Source organism: Monopterus albus, unplaced genomic scaffold, assembly GCF_001952655.1.
Source record: "Monopterus albus unplaced genomic scaffold, M_albus_1.0 scaffold176.1, whole genome shotgun sequence".
Taxonomy (NCBI): Eukaryota; Metazoa; Chordata; class Actinopteri; order Synbranchiformes; family Synbranchidae; genus Monopterus; species Monopterus albus.
The window spans coordinates 657,052-675,590 of record NW_018128056.1 but is presented as its reverse complement, the minus strand read 5'-3'; the positions used below and the strand labels follow the sequence as shown (position 1 = coordinate 675,590).

The window sequence follows — 18,539 nt, the reverse complement described above, 5'->3', positions numbered from 1 at the left end:
TTAGTGGCGATAGAAGGCAGGAGTGAGTGAGTGGCCTGAAAGTGTAAACATGGCCCTATTCCTTTGGATAAGGTTGTGTGAGACACACTCAGAGATAGTGAGACCCACAAACGTGGCTACATGCACCCTGAGTTGAAAAGGCAGCCAAACATGTGACCGTGAGCAGCGACTGGGATCACATGCACAAACACAGCTTCAAGAATAGAGTCAAGGGAAGAAACTAGCAGATGACGTGGAGTGTGTGTGTGTGTGAGAGAGAGCGCATCAGAGAGTGGCAGAGTTGTGTGCTTTTCATGCGTGTCTGAGTGCTTTTGTGCTACCACATTTATTTGTAGGGTTAACTGAGCGCATGAATGAGCAATCCAGTTAATTCATAAGCCTCTCTTTCATCCCCAGCTGGAATAAAACCCATGAGCTGTTAAATCTTCATGTTGTGTCTTTACCGTTGTTTCCACTAATTCTCCTTCCACTGAGGTCGCCCAACCACAAGTTTAATAGAAGGGAGGAGAGTTGAGGGACTGGTGAGAGGAGTCAGATTTTATAGTCCTGTTTGTGTGAAGGGTTATAAATCCTCCCAGAACAGGCTTAAAGTGGCAGCTGGCCCCTTAGAACATCACAGCTGATCCTATGGAAACTCTAAACTAAATCAGTGCATTTTGGTCCCTGAAGAAGTTGGAATTTTATTTGTTAAAATTTAGTTTGTAAATCTGAAAGCTGAACAAAACTGCTTTGTATAGAATGTAAGCTGATTTAAAAAAAAAAATCAATGACAAATTTAATTTCTCAAGCTCATCGTGGTTAGGTGATGTCCTGGTGTTAAATAAAGAGCTGAAACCCAAGAGAAATACAATAAGTACCCTATCATAACTTGGCACTCGTGAAATCCATAAACATTAGTGAGAATTTAGGGATTGTTGGTATGATTTATAGCAAATTTGCCATCATGGAAATCCCAGTTAGAGGCTTGGTCCTGCCACTAGTCAGTACAAAGTGGTGGTCTGAGGGGTTGTAGAGGTTGAAGCTAAAATCAGTAGTATAGTAAAGTACAAAATGATCCATGAATTAACCCAGAAAACAGTCAGTATCCTTAATGGAAATAATTATTAGCTATGGCCCTAATTTGGATGAGTTCAATAGATGCAGTGGTGGAAGAAGTACTCACATTGTTTACTTAAGTAAAAGTAACAATAACACAGTATAAAAATAGTAAAATGTCACTTAAGTAACACTACAAAAGTATTAGCATCAAAATATACTTAAAGTGCCAAAAGTAAAAGTAGCCACTGTGCAGATCAGCACATTTCACATTAATGTATATCATATTATTGACACATTATTGTGTGCATCACTTTAATGCTGCAGCTGGTAAAGGTGGAGCTCATGTTACCTACCTTACATGCTTAGAATTTGAGGTACTGCTGGGTATTTTGTGAATTTCTAACCAGGTATCAATAACATCTGGTGGTTATATTGTATTTTGTGTAATTAATCTGATTCTGAAAAGTAACTAGTAAGTAAAGTCATCAGATAAATATAGTGGAGTCAAAATATGAAGCAGTAAAAAATGAAAATACTCAAAATTGTCCTTAAGTATTGTACTTGAGTAAATGTACAGCGCTTAGTTACTTCCTGCCTCTGTGCAGATGAGCTAGGCTGCTCCACAAAGTCCTGATTTAGATGTGGTTTTGTGTGTGTATTGGTGCACATGGCAGAGAGATAACGGGTGGTGAGTCAGTGGAACACGATGACTGTCCTCCCTGTCTCTGTGACGAAGGGCCATGGCGACAGGGGTTTGCGGTCAGAAACCCTAATCTGCTCCTCATATGACCTTCTGATGGACAGGGACAACAGTCAACTCGCTCATACATAGACATACACACACATAGACAGCCATGAGACTAGTTAGTCTAGCGTCGCCTCTCCAGTCTAAACATGGTCTTATAAGGATTTCTCTTAAAATCTGGAGATGTCTACTCTTTCCTTCATTATAAACACATAGCCCTGCTGCCTACATATAACTGAGCAGAGAGGACAAACATGTCTAATAAGTCATTACTGTATGTTTGGACATCTTTATGGGAGCAAGAATAAATGCTTTTTGTATGTCTTGCAGCAACATGGTATATACAGACTGCTCTACAGTCCTGCTTTTGGACAGCCAGACTTCTTTATAGTAAGGCCAGAATGATGCCTTTTTATAAGTCAGTTCTGCGCCTTATATATCTTACTAGTGGGAGTTGTTGAAGATTTGAACTCTGAACACCCATAAGAGTTTTATCTTTTTCTTATTCCTATTTTACATGATATTTTCAACCCAGCGTCACATTGGTCCACAACGCAAAAACTGACTGTTCTCACAGTAACACCTTGAAACTTGTGACATTGCAACGCTCGTTTGAAAACTGAAACTGAAAGTATGTTTATGTTCAGGCACAGAAACTACCTGTCTGTCTTTATAAAATAAAAACCCAATTCCAAAAAGAGTCTCTTATAATATCTCTCTTATAACGTGGTGCTACCACATCTGATCAAGAGTTAAATATTGTTTAAAGCTGATCAGGTTTAACATATAAGATAATAATTAACATGATAATTGTTTAAGGAAAGCTTCATTCCAGTGCTTCCATTATTTAAAAAAAACCCACGGTGTATTGTGAACCCGACAAGTTCAAACATGTATAATAATAGTAACACTGCATTAATGATAACCTAAACAAGAAGAAATAGATGTGAGGGGTAGAAAACAGGAAAAAGAACTTGTAAATCCCTCCTCTCTTCTCCTTGAAGGCCCATTTCATATGGTGTACAGCCTTAGTTTGGCTCTGTATCGCTTTCGATTGCTTCAATAACAGTGAGAAAGTGATTGGAAATAATAAAGCATCAGACAGTTCTCAGAATCTGTCGTGACAACACCCACTTCATCTCTGCTTCTCCCCTGCTTTTGCTTCTCTGTCTCCTCTAATTCACCCTTGTTAGTTTGTGCTGTCATTTCACAGCCTGTCACGTCACACCTGCTCACTACCACCGTAGATCTATATGTAATCGTTGACACCTCACACCATCAACTGCTTGTGGGCTGATCCGTCACCTTGTCAACTCTGGCTGTTTGAGAGGACTTTGTATTGGGATGATGTCTGTTAGTGTACAAGCACTCTGGTATCTGGGTTATGTCTGTGTACAGAACTTTCTGGAAGGAGTTACTCAGCCCTGGCCTGATTCTGGCTCCATGTCGTCTAGTTTCGGTCTACTTCTCTTCCTTTTTGGGTGTTAAGTGTGCCCGAACACTCAACACCTCATAATTAATAGTCTTCTGTTTACCTCATTTGTATTTGTTATTGTATCTATTTTTGCTCTAGCAGTACAGATAGGCACACTATCACCACAACCACATGCATCTATTCCTAAATATCTTCACCAGGGATGTCGTGAGCTAACTGGAAACATCAACAAATGAGGTCGACTGAGGAACTTTTTTAAATATTGTTTCATAAGTTGTGGCTATGTAAAGCCCAATCCTGATTCTGTGTCTGCTGCAGTTGATCTCAGGGTACTCCTGCTGTCAGAATGCTCATTTATTTACCTTGGAATCTGAACTGTGAACAGCAGCCAGCCTGAACATCAAAAGCTGAAAGCGGCAAAGCTTTTGTTAAAAGAATCAGGTCAGTGTGCCTTCAGTGCAGCCAAATTTCTCTAATGGACCATGCCACAGAAGTGCTGCTGCTGGCTGAGAGCTCCCTTTGTGCTTCAGTACTTTTTCATGCCCAATATAAAAGAGCAGCTTTCCAAATTTTGTCCAAACCTTCCTGTTAAAGCCGTTCCACACTGACACCTGAAGACAAAAAAAGGCAACATTTTCCAGATTCAGTTATTCTGTGTAATCTGAATCCTGATCTACGTGTGCTCTGAACAGATGTGTTCCATAGGACAACATGGATATGGACTGATTATTGATAGATCCTCAATTTTCAGTCATCTATTTAAAATATGATGTTATCTTTATGTGACTGAATTGTGTTAGAGAAGTGTATTATTATCACAAGTGTACGCTGACAAACCAAGTGGTCCAGCTCTACATTGCAGATACCAGATGCCAGAGAAACATTAAAAAGTCTTATTGCATTGATTAATGCCATGTGTTTAATTTTAGGTGTGTGTGTGTGTGTGTTCAGCTGTCTGGTTTCTCGTTGGAAATGGCTGGTATAAGCTGGTTGCCTTTGTGCCTGGGTTGTAGGTGACCGCAGGAATAAACTGTTGACTGTCTGAATCCAGGTCTGCTGTCTTTGCACATTACATTATTATAGATTTATTTGTGTGTCCTTTTGCCTTCTGCGCCAGCATGTGTGCTTGTGCATGAGTGTGTTGGATGTCTTATTTGTGTGTCACCATGTGCACTAGCAGAAAAACATGACATCAACCCAAATGTGCTTTTTAAATTAGCAGCAAAACCACATTGGGTCATGGTGAACTACAGGCAAGACACTATGGACAGATGTGAGTTTGTGTGTAAAGGTGTGTGCCTGTGCGTGCTTGCATTCATATGTTTGTATGTGAGTGAAGTGCAGAGGTGTCTTTGACTTGCCTTTGTCATGTGCTGCGATTGTGCATGCATGCACTTTTTGGGATTTGTGTTTATGTGTGCAAAATATGTGTCCATTTGTGTGTGTGCTGCAGGTTTGGATGTTTTTTCTGCCCTCTGTAATGGAACCAGAGGGTCTTTGTGTGTCTGTGTGTGTGTGAGAGATCAAAACTGTGTGTATTACCCTTATAAGGCCAAGCTGTTTTAACCAGGAAACATTTAAGGATAAGAAAAGATGTGAGTCACTGTTTTCTCTCATCTACTCAGAAGCACAAAAACATCCTCTTTGCTGCCCTCGCTACCTTCCCTCAGGGGATGTATTGTGTTTATGTGTTTGCATACATATACAGTACATGTGTCCTGTAGTCCTTGAACTTACTGTTTTGGTTCTTAATAAGATACTGAGCTATTCACACAGCTCACTTTCCCATGAGATGTGAAGAGCACCAGGGGAACAGCTGGTACAGCACCGGAGGTGTAGAACTGTAAAGGAGCACTCTCGGCAACTTGTAAAGCAGGAGTGTGTGGCCAGTCAGTGAAGAAGAAAGGAAGATAATGAAATGAGGAGAGTATGAGAAGAAAAGAGGCAGGAGAAAACCAGAAATGATGGACCAAGTGACAGCCAGAGACATCCTTTCTGTCACATCTAAAGGTTCCTTCACTGTGCATATGGGAAACCTAACACTGGCCAAATGTGACTTTAAACATGAAATGTTTATTAAAATAGTTCCCTATTAATTTGATAATAGTTTCAGCTTGAGTATAGTCCATGCATAGTGAGAGTGGTACTGAAACCTTTGCAGTGCCCTGGGTATTCAGGGCAGTCTTGACCTGTGCTGTGTCTATAGAAGCAGAACAGGCAGCCCAGCATGAAAGTCCCCTCCTGTCAGCTACATGAAGACCATTTGACTTTATTGCTTTGTTCTGGCAGGGAGCGGTAATAGAAAACATTTTTCAGCTTAACTGTCATAACAGTAAGTTGAATGCCAACTATTCAAATATAAATCAATACTGTTTGTCCAGTCTTGCCTTTCTGTGGTTAAGTAAAAATTCAGTGATTTTATAAAAGTTCTGGAGCTGCCTGCATGCAGATCAGGCCGGTTCAGCCCTGGTGCTAAGACCAGTGCAATTATCCAGGGGTGTGCTCTATCAAGCCTGCACACGTGGTTTTATCATAAACAGCTGTGTGTGTGTGTCCATAGCCCAGTCATTTGTGCTTTCAGCAGCCTGGGACTCATCTAGACGATATGTTTTGGCAGACATAATGAGACTACCCACCTACAGTAAGTCTGCTAGACACCGAACCCCCCCCCCCAGTACATAGTCTTGCAGTTTTGATAACACACATATGCTCTTTCTCTCCATTTTTTCCTTTTAAGAAGCCCTAATTATATTTATGGCATGTTGGAGTGTGTATATGTGTGTGAGGCTACCATTAGCACCTACAATGTGAATTTCAGACCCCTCCATGATTTCTAAGTAGGAGAACTTGCAAAATCGCAGGGTGTTCAAATACTTCTGTTCCTCACTGTAGTTATGCTAAAGAAATCACTCACTTTTTGTCTCTCGCTTTTTGTCTTCATTTCCCTCTTTTCTGCCAGGTATTCACTTCTTTCAGTCTAATGTTTGGGCTTATGCATTTTTACTGTAGACTATGAAATAAAACAAAGTTTCATCAAAAAGCATTTGAATGGTCGCCTTCCTAGTCCATAGATGCATGGAAATGATCTTCTTTCCATTGCTTGTACAATCTAAACAACCAGATACATTCTCACTTATTTGAATTGATTTAACCTTAATCTGTAATTTTGTCAGATATCCCCTCTGATTCTGCTTCAAATAGTTTTTTGGCTAAGGTTCAAATGTCTGGTTTGCAGAGTGGCTTCCTGCTTGTCTCTAAGCATGTAATCCAGATCCCCAAAACATCTGCTGTCCTCCCCAAGAAAGGCCACTGGTTTAGTGCATCTGGGACTGTCACCAGAACCCTCCTGCTGTGTTTCATACATCGCATTTAAACGTGTTGTACTCTTTGTATTATTTTGCTGTATTAGGGTATAGACAGAGGAACAAGTACGAGAGAGAATGAGTGAAGGATTTGGCTTGTAAGAAAGATTGGTTCTTCTCCTCCTATTCTTACCATTTGTCTCCTTAATTCTCAGCCTGACTTCCTTTGCAGCTGTAGCTGACAGAAAATTATGACAGTTGAAGTGTGGTCCAGTCTTGCCAAGGACAGAGCTGTTTGCCAGAGTAGCTGTCTATCTGTCTGCCCCTCTGTCTTTCAGCCAGCAAGTCAGTTGATGATGCACGGCTCATGAACAAACTCTTCTTTAGTGTGACTTTATTTTTAAGAGAGTATGAACATGTGCTCTGTGTATGTGTACATTCAAACAGGCACTCAAAGTAAAAAGTGAGGGGATTGCAGACACAAGCAGAGAAGTAGGTCAGAACTACTACTATGTAAAAAAATCAGTGTGGGGAAAAGTAAAAATATTAAAATCATATGAGGAAAGAAAAGAAGAGTGGGGAGAAGAAAGAAAACGGTTTAAAATATACATGTTGCAGGGTAGATGCCAAAACTGCTGCTAGTTTCTCTTAGTTTTGTTTAGTATGTGTTTGGCATAGTAGAACTCTCAGTAGCAGCACTGAAGTTGTGCATTAGGTTTTATGTGTGTGTGTGTGTGTGTGCACAGCGACTGGGCTAGTACAGACCTGTCTTCTCATCCTTGGGGGTATGTTTTGGGTTCTTATTTAGGCCTTATTCTTTACAAAGACCTGCTTCCCCTGTGAGGCCCCTGTGGCCCCTTGCTGAGTAACCAAGCAGCAACATCCGAGGCTGAGAAATGAAGCCAAAACCTGCAGTTCCTCGAATGGCCACTAGAGGTGAACTCCAAAAAGGGAGTCAATCCCCATAGACTCCCATGTTAAAATGCCTGTATTTATAGCCTGGTACAAAAAATGGTTTTGGTGTCATAGCTAATTTCTCCTTTCATGACAACTGTACGGAGTGTACTTTTTTCTTAAATTATAATGAGACTAAAAGTTAAACATAATATGGGGGAACGACCACTTTGACTTAGGTGAATGACAGGCCTTAGTTGTCTAATGAGCACCACTCACGTGGCACGTATTTGCCCATTTTTGGATTAGACATAGCAAGCAGAGTAAAACACTACCAGTATGGCTTGCTTCCTGGTGAAGGTTGGGCTGAAGGAAAGACTTTTTTTGGAATGAGCAGAAAGAAGGAAGGCAGGGACAAAAGAGATTCCACGAACACAATCAACTAATCCACTAAATCCAGACCTCATGGAGAGCAGTAGTAAAAAGAAATGGGAAGTGAGAAAGCAAATGATAAAGTATACAAACTTCGGTTCCATTTGCATTTGTGTTACCCGTTTGTTAAAAACCTTGACTCTGTCCTTTGTGAACAGTAAGTTTCAATCAGATGAAAATGTGTTAATGACATGGAACTTGCCAGAAAGTGGAATTTCCTGCACCAGAGACTGATGCAGTAGCATCCAGTTGTTGTGTGTGTTTATGTGGAGAGAGAAGAGAAAGTCAAACAGACAGATGAGGCCACCGCCTGTTTTTTCCATAGAAAGTCTTCATAGTTGTTTTCCAGGTGCCACAACCCCTCAGCCCCATCCTTGTCAGTCGCTCATTCCCACCCACAAGCCCGCCAGTCATTTCTCCCCCTTTCCCCTGTTGCTGTTTTTCACACTTTTAAGTAAGAACCTCCAGCTCCATAATTCCCCAGGAACCTTGTTCAGGTCAAATGTCAGTGCTCAGTCTAAGTTGTAATAACGTCTCACTGTTGTTCTTTCTTCCTGGGGTTCCTCAGAAAATCCTGCCTCACAGAATTTTTACATTTGGATTTTTGAAAGAAATGAAGATATTCTGTCAGTTTCATTAAATATACAGCATGTTTGTGTCGTTAGGATTAAGCCTAGGTTAGATTGCATATGTGTGGTTGTGCCAGGAACTGCAGTATGTATTTACAGTGCGAGCACACGTGCATAGCTGAGGAATGTGTTGCCCCTATGGAAGGAGAGGAAAATAGAGGGAGAAAAAAACAAATTGATGTGTTCGAATACTGAATTTTACACATGAAGGCATCTAAAAGAAAGTGATGGAAGGGGAAAGAGACAGCGAATGACAGGAAGAGAAAGAGGGCGAGCAATAATGAAAAATGTAGTATTTTCTGTCAGGCTCTGTTAGTGTCTGGTACGTGCCATGTTACTGGTATTTGACTTTTTTTTTTTTAACAGTACTAAAATGCCTCTCCAGTAAAAATTCCTCAGCAGTTTATCTTTAAGCTGAAATGTTTGCAGTAATCATCACAAGTGCATAAATTCTGAAGTGTTTCATTGTCTGTTTGCTTTCTGTTGTAAAATGTAACTGAGGTGAAAACTCAGATTTTTATTATAAAGTTTTGACCAGTAATCCTAGTCGGCAATAAGTTTATGTATATTTTAACAGTCGCACTGTAACTTCTACTTCACAGCTGTTTTTCTGTTTGTATGTGCATGTGCTTCTCTGCTTCAGTTTTTTGTTTGTCATCTGAAGCGCGGGAAGTTGAATAACTTTTGCTTCTTCATTGCTTTCACAAGCACAATATAGGATTTGCAGTGCAACAAAGACAAAAACAGGAATAGAAACTTGAAAGAAACTGGTATTTTCTCCCTCCACCACACCTGCTTCTCTTTTGCTGCATCGAGATTTCTCAGCAAGGTTAGAAAAACCTTTGTAGATCGGCCACGTTGCCTGTTTAACACCATGTGTCTCCCTTCCTTTCCTCTGTTTTATCTAGATGTGTTTCAGTGTGTGTATGTTAATGTGGAAAGAAGCTGAGTACAGTTTGGAAGGTTTTTTTGATGATAAAGAGGTTGTCGCCTGGACGGTAGCTGGAGGGTGTAGAGTGTCTTGCACATACAACAAAATGTATATATACTCTCACGCAGCTGCATTTCACAAGTATCCACTTCTTGATTACTGTGTTACTGATTTACTCTCCTCCTCTGTTTTCCCTTCCTCTCCTTCGCACCCCTCTCTCTTCCTGTCCTCCCCTCTCTGCTAGACTCGCAGGTGGTGTCCTCCTGTCAGAAACACGCACGACACACGGCTGACAGCGGGAGACCGAAGGGGTGAAAGCGAGTACAAGAGTGACACAGATCAACACGCACTCAGAGTGGAAGAGGCAGCCGGCCATCTGTGTTTGGTCCCTTGCCATTCTGCAGCTGTGTTGGAATGGTTTTTGGCTTCGTCAGGACTTCATAAACCACAGAGGGAGATAAGGGGTTTTTTCATAAGTCTCAATGCCCAGGAGATGAGCTCAGGGTAGGGCAATGTTAAGGCCTTGCTGGCCTCAGCTAAATCCCTGGGCTGTTTCTGTGGAGGGACGGGTGATACCCCAGCTGGATCTTCTGTTGTCGCCATCCTCCACAGCTATCATTAGCAGATAATGAGCTGCTGCTAGAGAGGAAGCGGGGAAGGTGCCTGTGGAGAAAGAATGAACCGTACAGCTATTATTAAGAGGCCCATTGATTTGAAAAAAGGAATTGCAGTATTTGCCTCGGCAAGGGAGTGGGACCCTTTAAAGCTGCTTCAGGTGCAAGAATGAATGGATAACAACTTTGGAAGTGGATATTTCTTTTCAGGTGTTGATTGCCAGCTGTTTTTTGTTTGTGATTCAGCATTGTCTGAAAACTATCACCATGCAGTTGAAAAACACCGTATTTCAACAAGATGATTTAGTGTTTGGATGTACACTGATATAAACTCTCAACCAAAAGAATAAAAAAATCCAGTGGGATTTTTTTGTCAAAGTTATTTTGCTTTTGTTTTACATTTGATATTATTTTTATCTTCCTATGCCCTGAAACACATTGGCCACCATGGCAGCAGCCTATCGTGTAGTGGTGAGCAGTGTGAGCTGCTATAACAGTGTGGTAGTGGACCGGCGCACACACTCCCATGCTGTGCACTACTGCTCAGGGCCATGTGGGGCACTGTCCCGGGGACTGGACTGTACTGTGGCACACCATGGCACCTGCTCCGAGCTACTGGTTGCACCAGACTCAGCATACACTGACGCCTACAGCTCGCCCATACACTCTTGTAACATGACCACTCAGCTACTCCCTAATCATGGCAAAATTACCATGGATAGTTATAATAGCAGCCTAGAAAGGGCGGGCAGCAGTGACAGTTTGTCTTTAGGGGAAGACAGCCCTGTGTGGCGCAAAAAGACCCCAGGTTGCGGAGGATCAACTGGGAACCTGAGCTTCTCTGGCAGTTTGAAGGATATTACTGAAGAGGCCATCAACCTGGCCAGTGGTAAGCTCAAAGAGTTTTCTTTTGACAAGCTTCGCCTGTCCTCCTCAAGCCACGTCACCTTCCGGAAAGGTCGTAAGGTCCGTCCTGACTCTTTCAGTCGTCGCTCCACCGACCTGGATATCATTTATGGCCACTTCAGCTCTAATATCATGACTAACGGAACAACTAATGGCATGACAAATGGCATAGCTACTTCTAATGATGAGAACATGCCACCCTTTGTGCTAGGGAGAGGGGCAGGTCTGGAGGAGACAAAGCTAAAGGCTAACTCAGGCTCCTTGTCAGCCACCTCCAAAGTGGGCAGTGGCTCAAGTATTGGGTCATTAGATCAAAGTGTGAATACTGTGGCCTCCCTGTACCGAAACACTCTAGGAGAGGAGAACCTAATTGCCCGTCTGCTAGAGAAAACACAGGCAGAGGGTGGCACTGGGGGAGCCGGCGGGGAGGACATCCGTGCCTGCCTTGACATCCTTCTTAAATGTTCTGAAGACCTAAAGAAATGTACTGACATCATCAAGCAGTGCATCAGACGCAAAGCTGGTGGAGGGCAGGAGGATGGGGGAGCCAGTCCTGACAGTGTGTATCGGGCTGTGATGTCCCGACTCAGCTCCTATCTGAAGAGACTGCCTCTGGATCTGGAGGGGATTGGAGGTTTGGGAGGCAGTGGGCAGGGTACACTTGGAAGCGGGCACAGTGATCTGGCCGAGCTGGTCAACACTCTCCACTCCATTCAGCAGGGACCTTACTCTCCAATATTTGGCAATGAGCAGCCTCCTCGCTATGAGGATGTAGTGCACTCACCTCCCATCCCAAAGACTGTTCCTCACTCGTCTTCCTCGTCTTTTTTGAAATCAGACTCCATCAATACCAAACCAGTCCAAAGCTCCCCATCTAGAACCATTCCTCTTACTAATGGAATACAGCATCTCCACTCTTCTATCACACAACACACAGTCTCTTCCCCCTCTGTCACTGGCTCTACATCCGGCTCCTCTCCAACACACTCTCCTTCCCCTCTTCATACCTCCCCAATGCCATCATACGCACACACTCCTCCAGCATCCCCCATGGAGGCTCTCTTTATAGAGGAGGAGGAAGCAGAGGTGGGCAAGACACAGGAACAAATATCACAGCAGACACACGCTTCAAGCAGAGGGGTAAACACTACCCAAAACAAAAATGGAACTGTGTTAAGTCAACACATGCACCTATCCCAACCACACACACTCCATAACTCTTCAACTGGCTCCAGTCCCACTTGGCCCTCGTCTGCCTCAGTAGCAGTCACGCACAGGAATGATGATATTGACAAGCTGCTGATGGACTTGGAGAATCTGTCTCAGAGTATGAGCCACCCCAGAAACATGGAGCCTCCACTTCCAGCCAAGACCAGGAAGAGAGAAGGAGGCCAGGGGACTGCCTCCAGTGAGGGTGTCACTCAGCACAAAATGACCCAGTTTCAAGTCCAGAATCCAGCTAGCCACTTAGCCATGAATGGCCCCAACTCCAGGACTGACCTGAGTCTCACTCCTCCCCAGGGAGAGAACAGAGAAGCTCTGATAGGAGGGGAGGAGGATGGGGCACTACTGCTGAGGATCCTAGAGAGCATTGAGAGCTTTGCACAGGAGCTGGTGGATTCTGGAGCAGGGAGAACAGGGAGTGCTGAGAGGAAGAGTGGGAAGGAGAGGGAGGTGATGAGGCTCCTGCAGGATACGTTGGCTGCCACTGGCAGGGCTGACACCTGTCTGGGCAGCACAAACCCACCAGCTGCTGTTCCCATGCACACAAATGCAGTCCCATCTATACCGACAAAACACTCCCTTGAAAATACACCTGCAGCTTCACCTGTACCTGCAGTATCTGAAGCAGTGGTGTGCAGTGCTACATCCGATCCTGCACCTAAATCTACACCTGATGCTGCCTGCAAACCTCTGCCTATACCTACACATGAGCCTGCAACTGAGGCTACAGATAAAGTTGCAGACCTGTCTTCAAGTGATAGTCCTGCTCCTGTAACATCTGCAAGTTTGCATTCCTTCACACCTTCATTTGACTTTACACCTGTGACTGCAGCTGAACCTCCAGCTCCTGTTGCCATCCCAGCTGCAGCAGCTGTGAGAGATGCAGCCATTGCTGTTGGTGACCCTGCTGCTGTGAGAGACACCGGTTCAACCCTCCTCATCCAGCAGACTCCAGAGGTGATCAGAGTAAGTGAAAGACACACCTTAATAAATAAATTAAAAATACTCACAAGTGCACAAGCTAATGGCAAATTGTGATTTTGGAGGAAATCTCTATGTTGTATGTTTGATTTAATTTTCATTATCTGTAGTTGGACATAGTGCAGATTTTTAATATGTAGTTCAAAGTTGATTAACCAGTAACTTACCACAATCACCAATAACTAAAATGTTCAGATGCATTTATGGTGTAAGAAGAGAGCAGATTTGAGAGAAAGACAGACTAAGTGACAGAATGAGTGACATTAGACTAAGAATAGACAATTTGAAAGTCAGCCTTTGTTGCTTTTATCATAAAAGGTAAAATGCCAATGTGAGAATTGTATTGCTGTGACACAACGGGGTTGATGCTGCTGCAATAAATGTGTTGTGATGAACAGTATTCATTAACTGCTATGAACACACTGATATGTTGTCCATATGTGGGCTTGAATAAAAAAGCCAGCACTATGAATCATATAACAGAATATCTCATTGTGTTGGGAGTGGCTCTCTGTTCGTTTCCTGGTTTTTAACTTGTGTCTTGTACTGCACTGTGTATGTTGTATGTTGGCTCTCCTTTCCTCCTTGGGGAATGTTTAAGAGTTATTTAGAGTTGTGCTACAGGGAGAGAGAGAAGTAGGGGAGTTGGAGTGTGTGTTTGTATGTGGGTATGTGACTGACACAGCAGGGAATCAGCTCAGAATAGGGGGGCTAGTTCAGCCTGTCTCTGATGTGGCTGTTCAGCAGCACATTGTGGATTTAGGTAATTATGCATGACAGACAAACACACATTACCACTGACACAGCTTCAAATCATTACCGTTGTCAGTTTTTTTTTTCTGTCTCTGCATCGCCACCTTTAATATTTTTTGTTACTAATTTGTTTATTTTTCTGCTTCATTCAGTCACTACTTCTTCTCTGCTGTTTGTTAGTGTGTGTTTATTTACTGAGCTGTGTAACCTTATGCCCTGTTGATATGTAGGGCACCTATTTAGGAGGTTACCATGGTAGCTGCCACAGCCAGAACAGAACAGCAAGCACCCAAACATCATTTTGCTATCTCATTCCTCCTCCATCCTTCATCCCTCCTTCTTCTCTTTGTTTTTCTGCTCTCGGCCTCCACATCATGGGCCGTGCTTGCATATTTCATGCTTTCTCTCAGATTTTTTTTTTTATTTCCTTTGTGCATCTGGGTGCCTTTTGTTTTTCTTCTTAGTGTCCTTTCACCTACAGTCAAGGTCTGTGTTGACCACCACCTCTCTGCCTGCCCTGTGATTGGCTGTTTTGTTATTTTGGGAGCAGGGAAGAACAGTTGTTGCTGTGTGGATGGCAGAGTAATGCAATGAGAGGTGCTGATTGGAGCACAGCAGGAGGGCAGTTGAAGGGCGGGGCGAGGTGGAGTCAGGGTTATGGGCTTCTGTTGGCATACCAAGTGTTAATAGTATCCTTACCCTCCACCCCTGGCAAAGCTAAGTATGAGGGTGTCCTAAATCTGTCCACCCCTCTGTACTATGGCATCCCGCTAACAGACCCACTGTCGCCACAGTGTAAATGGACCTGTGTGTGTGTGAGAGCATGTGCATGGATGTTTGTGTTGTTGTATGTGCACCCAGGCTTGACCAGGTGCAACAGATACAGTGCACATACAGTATATATGTGTACAGTTGCATGTGTATTCACCTGTATGCATAACACTGGTCAATGTATGTGTGCTTGACCAAGCATGTGTGTGTCTGTTTGTTGGCCTGAGGGAAAGCTGACCCAGTGATACTGTGGGTCACAGCTGAGTTTGGGAATAGCTCTCTGACACCCAATGCCCACTTTAGCACTCTGGGAATTGTGCTAATACTCCTCAGTGCCAACCCCACCCCCTGCCTTGGTTACACATTAAACTGCCAATCAAACTGTAAACAAGGCAAGCCCCTTCACACACACAGTGACAAAATGCTCATGCACGCTCACACACAACAACTTGGAAATTTGTAGCTGTGTTTCTCTTGGCACAGCCTTGGCTTTGATGGGAAGTTCTGCTAAGCCCTCTGGGATGACACTGGTCTCAGGGAGGAGCAGCCTTTATCTCTGTGTGTGTGTGTGTGTGAGTGCACACACTTTTAATGTTGGTTCTGCTGCTGACAGACTAATACAGGGCTTTCTGCACCTGTCTGAGCAGACCCATTAATCTCCATGGATACAGGGAAGCCAGCTAATATAAATCAGAAGAGAGGCTGTGACAGTCAAACTCAGAGCGGGGAGACGTGGCAACAGTGATGCTCAAAGTGGAGGCAACTGTTATGGTAGCCCCCCTCACCAGGAGGGTTAGGGAGGACTGAGGTTGGGCTCAAGTTTGCAGACCCAGGTGCTAGGGGGAAAAACATGACGGTAGCAGGTAAATAAAGAGAACACAAAGTATCAAAAGAACATAACATGGGAAAGTACGGTACTTGGATATGTATGATATGTAGTGTAGTGTAAATGAGCGTAGTGCGTATGTAGTGTGGTAGAGTCAAGCCAAAACGCACAGTGTCTGTCAGCGTAGCATTCTACCAACATGTACAGTCCGCGTTACTATGTTAATGTTCCGGCCAAGACGGAGCGTCTGCCAGAGGTTTATATAAGGAGGAGAAGGCAATCATCGGGATGCACCCCAGCTGTGTGCAGCGACAAACCAGTTGCTAATTACTGGAATGCAACACAGCTGAGGTGCAGAGCCCACAGGATAGAGAGAGCAGAGGAGAGAAAGACGGAGGAGAGGCAGCGGCCACCGAGTGACCCTGACAGCAACTAAATCTCTTGGTGGTCTGTGGCAAAGAGCCGGGAGTTGGTCTCTCTCTCTCTCTCTCACTCACTCTTCCCCTCTTTGTTTTTGAGAAATACGAGATAAGAAATTTGAGAGCATGTTTCCCTCCAGCTAAATTTGACCTGAATGTTTTAGTTTCGGAGGAGTTGTTTCATTACAGTCAATGGTGACATGATTTAGAGACACATGCACACTTCTGGCCACATCCAGAGCTGCCATTCACATGGCTTATTTAACCTACTGCTGATTTTAGTGTTTTTGCCAAAAGCCGTGAACATATTGCTATGCTAGAATAGCACTGGTCAGATTTCCCCCAGGACATTAGTGAGGATGTGGTAGAGCTTCACCCTTTACTGTCCATGCCAAGGTCTGGGCCATAACTGGGGTACCCTCTGCTGAAAACATGGACTCTGCATGGCTTGTAACTAGTGACATGTCTACTGATGGACTGATTCAGCTGAATTCTTTTGGTGGGAGATATATCAAATATCCTGAACCACACTCACAAGAATGCAACACATAAAGTAACAAGCACAATAGCAGACTTTTACTGGGTCCTGTCAAGCCTACAGTATTTAGGTAAATATAACATCTGCACCTGTGAGGTGGTATTCACTTGAGTGCACTACACAAAAGACAGCATCAGTTGTGTGATCTGGCTGGTTACAAAAGCATTTCCAGAAAGCACACAGTTATCAAAAGTGGAGCTACCTTGTGGATTTATTTGTGTTTCATAACACAAGTCGATATTCACATCTGAAAACAGTGCAATAGCAATTTACTCTTGTTATGCACAGCTCTGATATAAGCATTCAGGATGTAAGTGCCACTCAAGGTCAATGCAGCATTCTCATCTTATTGTCGAGAGAGGAATGCATATAATGTTCTGATTTCTCCCAACTGTATTTTTAGTCCTGTGCACCTTTAAGACAGTATCCTGCTTTCTGGCACAAGGACTCTTGAAAAAAATTATGATAAAGGTGTGATAAAGAAAAGTGTGGGACTGACAGGAAATAACAGTTAGACAGGAAAGCTGCATGAATGAAGGTCTGTACAAGACAGCAGGAGTAAGAATTTTATTGTTTACTGCGAAACTGGCTTTTAGAGAAAGGAGGACTTCATGGGGAGTTAGAGAAGAAGAGAAGCAGGTGATGAAAAAGGGATGAAAAATAGACTTTTGGGATGAGTTGGGGGGCTCTGCAGCTTACAGTTGTTGACTCTGGGTCGGATGAGGGTGACATCATTCCTCGGCTGCTTCCACAGGAAATAAGGTCACAGCATGAATCTTGGCCAAGCACGGTAAGATGCCTGTTTCAGTCTAGGTGCACAAGGACACAGATGAATGGAATTATTTATTCAGACACACATACAAAGCTCTTCTCAGACAGAGGTCTCTGTTGCTACATGTGAGAGGAGTTTTCCAGTGCAGTTCATACCATCCAAGGTTAGTTTGGACAATGGAATATTCATTACATAGCTCTTTGATATACAAAAGCACACACACACACACACACACACACACACACACACACACACACACACACACGGTAGACTTCATTAACTTTGGTTAGGAGATACACACACACACACACAACTGTTAAGCAAGTGACGTAATTCGCCACTCCCAGTGCAGGCTGGGATGGCATCCAAATGCTGTCCCTAGTGCAGTGTGCATTGTTGGAGTGTGTGTACAAGATCCTCGTATGTGCGCACACACATGTGCAAAGCGAAATTTTTTTTAATGCGGGTCATTTTTTTCTCTGAAAAGTTTTGACTCAGTGGGAGTCACTGGTGCGTAGCTCTCTGGGCCTCCCTCTGTGTCACCATGGAAACCACCACATGTTTATAAGCGGGATGTATTTGGTGGGACTTCCCCATCCCAGAATATCAATTGTGCAATCTTGATTAGCTGATGGGAACTTGCTTGCAGAATAATGGCACCAGGGGAGATCAGATGGAAACTGTTTTTAGGTTTATTTCAAAATACTGACTGTGTTGCTGTAGATGTGGCTGAGTGTGTGTACGTGCTTCTGCTTGCATGTGTATGGTTCAATGTGAAAGTGCTAATGTTGCAGAACATCATGACTCGGTAGAAGCTTGGGTGGCACCCACGCCTCCACCCCTCTCCCTACAGTTCCATTTCCTTTGAACTCACCCTTCACCCAGCTCCACCCAAACTGGGCCGACGGTTTTCTCCACAGTTTGCTCTCACTAGTTTATCTAAATGATCATGACGGTATTAATTTTCTGAAAACACAAATGTGTGCTCTGTCTTGATGCATAGAAGGAATTCAAAGTGAATGGCTGCAGATGCTTTTAATCTTGACCTAAATATGTTGGTTTCTTTCTTTTTTTTCTAGAACAAGTGACTTATTGCACTTGTTGGATCAACATAGTGCATAGCACTTATCTGGTTTTCATCATACAAATCTCTTGCTGTTTCAGCCAAGGATGATTTTTTTCTTGGCCTGGAGTAAGATAACATGAGGGAGATCAAAGGTAACAGAAACCATCAACTTGTGTCAGAGCCAGGCTCACCTACGAGGTGCGAGTGTTTGACAGTTGGTAACAAGCGGAGAGCTACTACCCTCTAGCGACTCTCAGCCCCTG

At 43.4% G+C, this 18,539-nt stretch overlaps 1 protein-coding gene across 3 annotated transcripts in view; it reads left to right on the top strand.

Annotated features, from left to right (window-relative positions):
• ppp2r3a (protein phosphatase 2, regulatory subunit B'', alpha) overlaps window positions 1–18,539 on the top strand; it is a 53,887-nt gene that overhangs the window by 16,645 nt on the left and 18,703 nt on the right. For 2 of the 3 annotated variants that reach the window (XM_020616618.1, XM_020616619.1), the window contains exon 2: window positions 9,651–13,116. In XM_020616618.1, the coding sequence (XP_020472274.1) occupies window positions 10,468–13,116 (2,649 nt within the window). In that variant the 5' untranslated portion in view covers window positions 9,651–10,467. The remainder of the gene's footprint in view (window positions 1–9,650; window positions 13,117–18,539) is intronic. The other variant, XM_020616620.1, reaches the window with a different exon arrangement.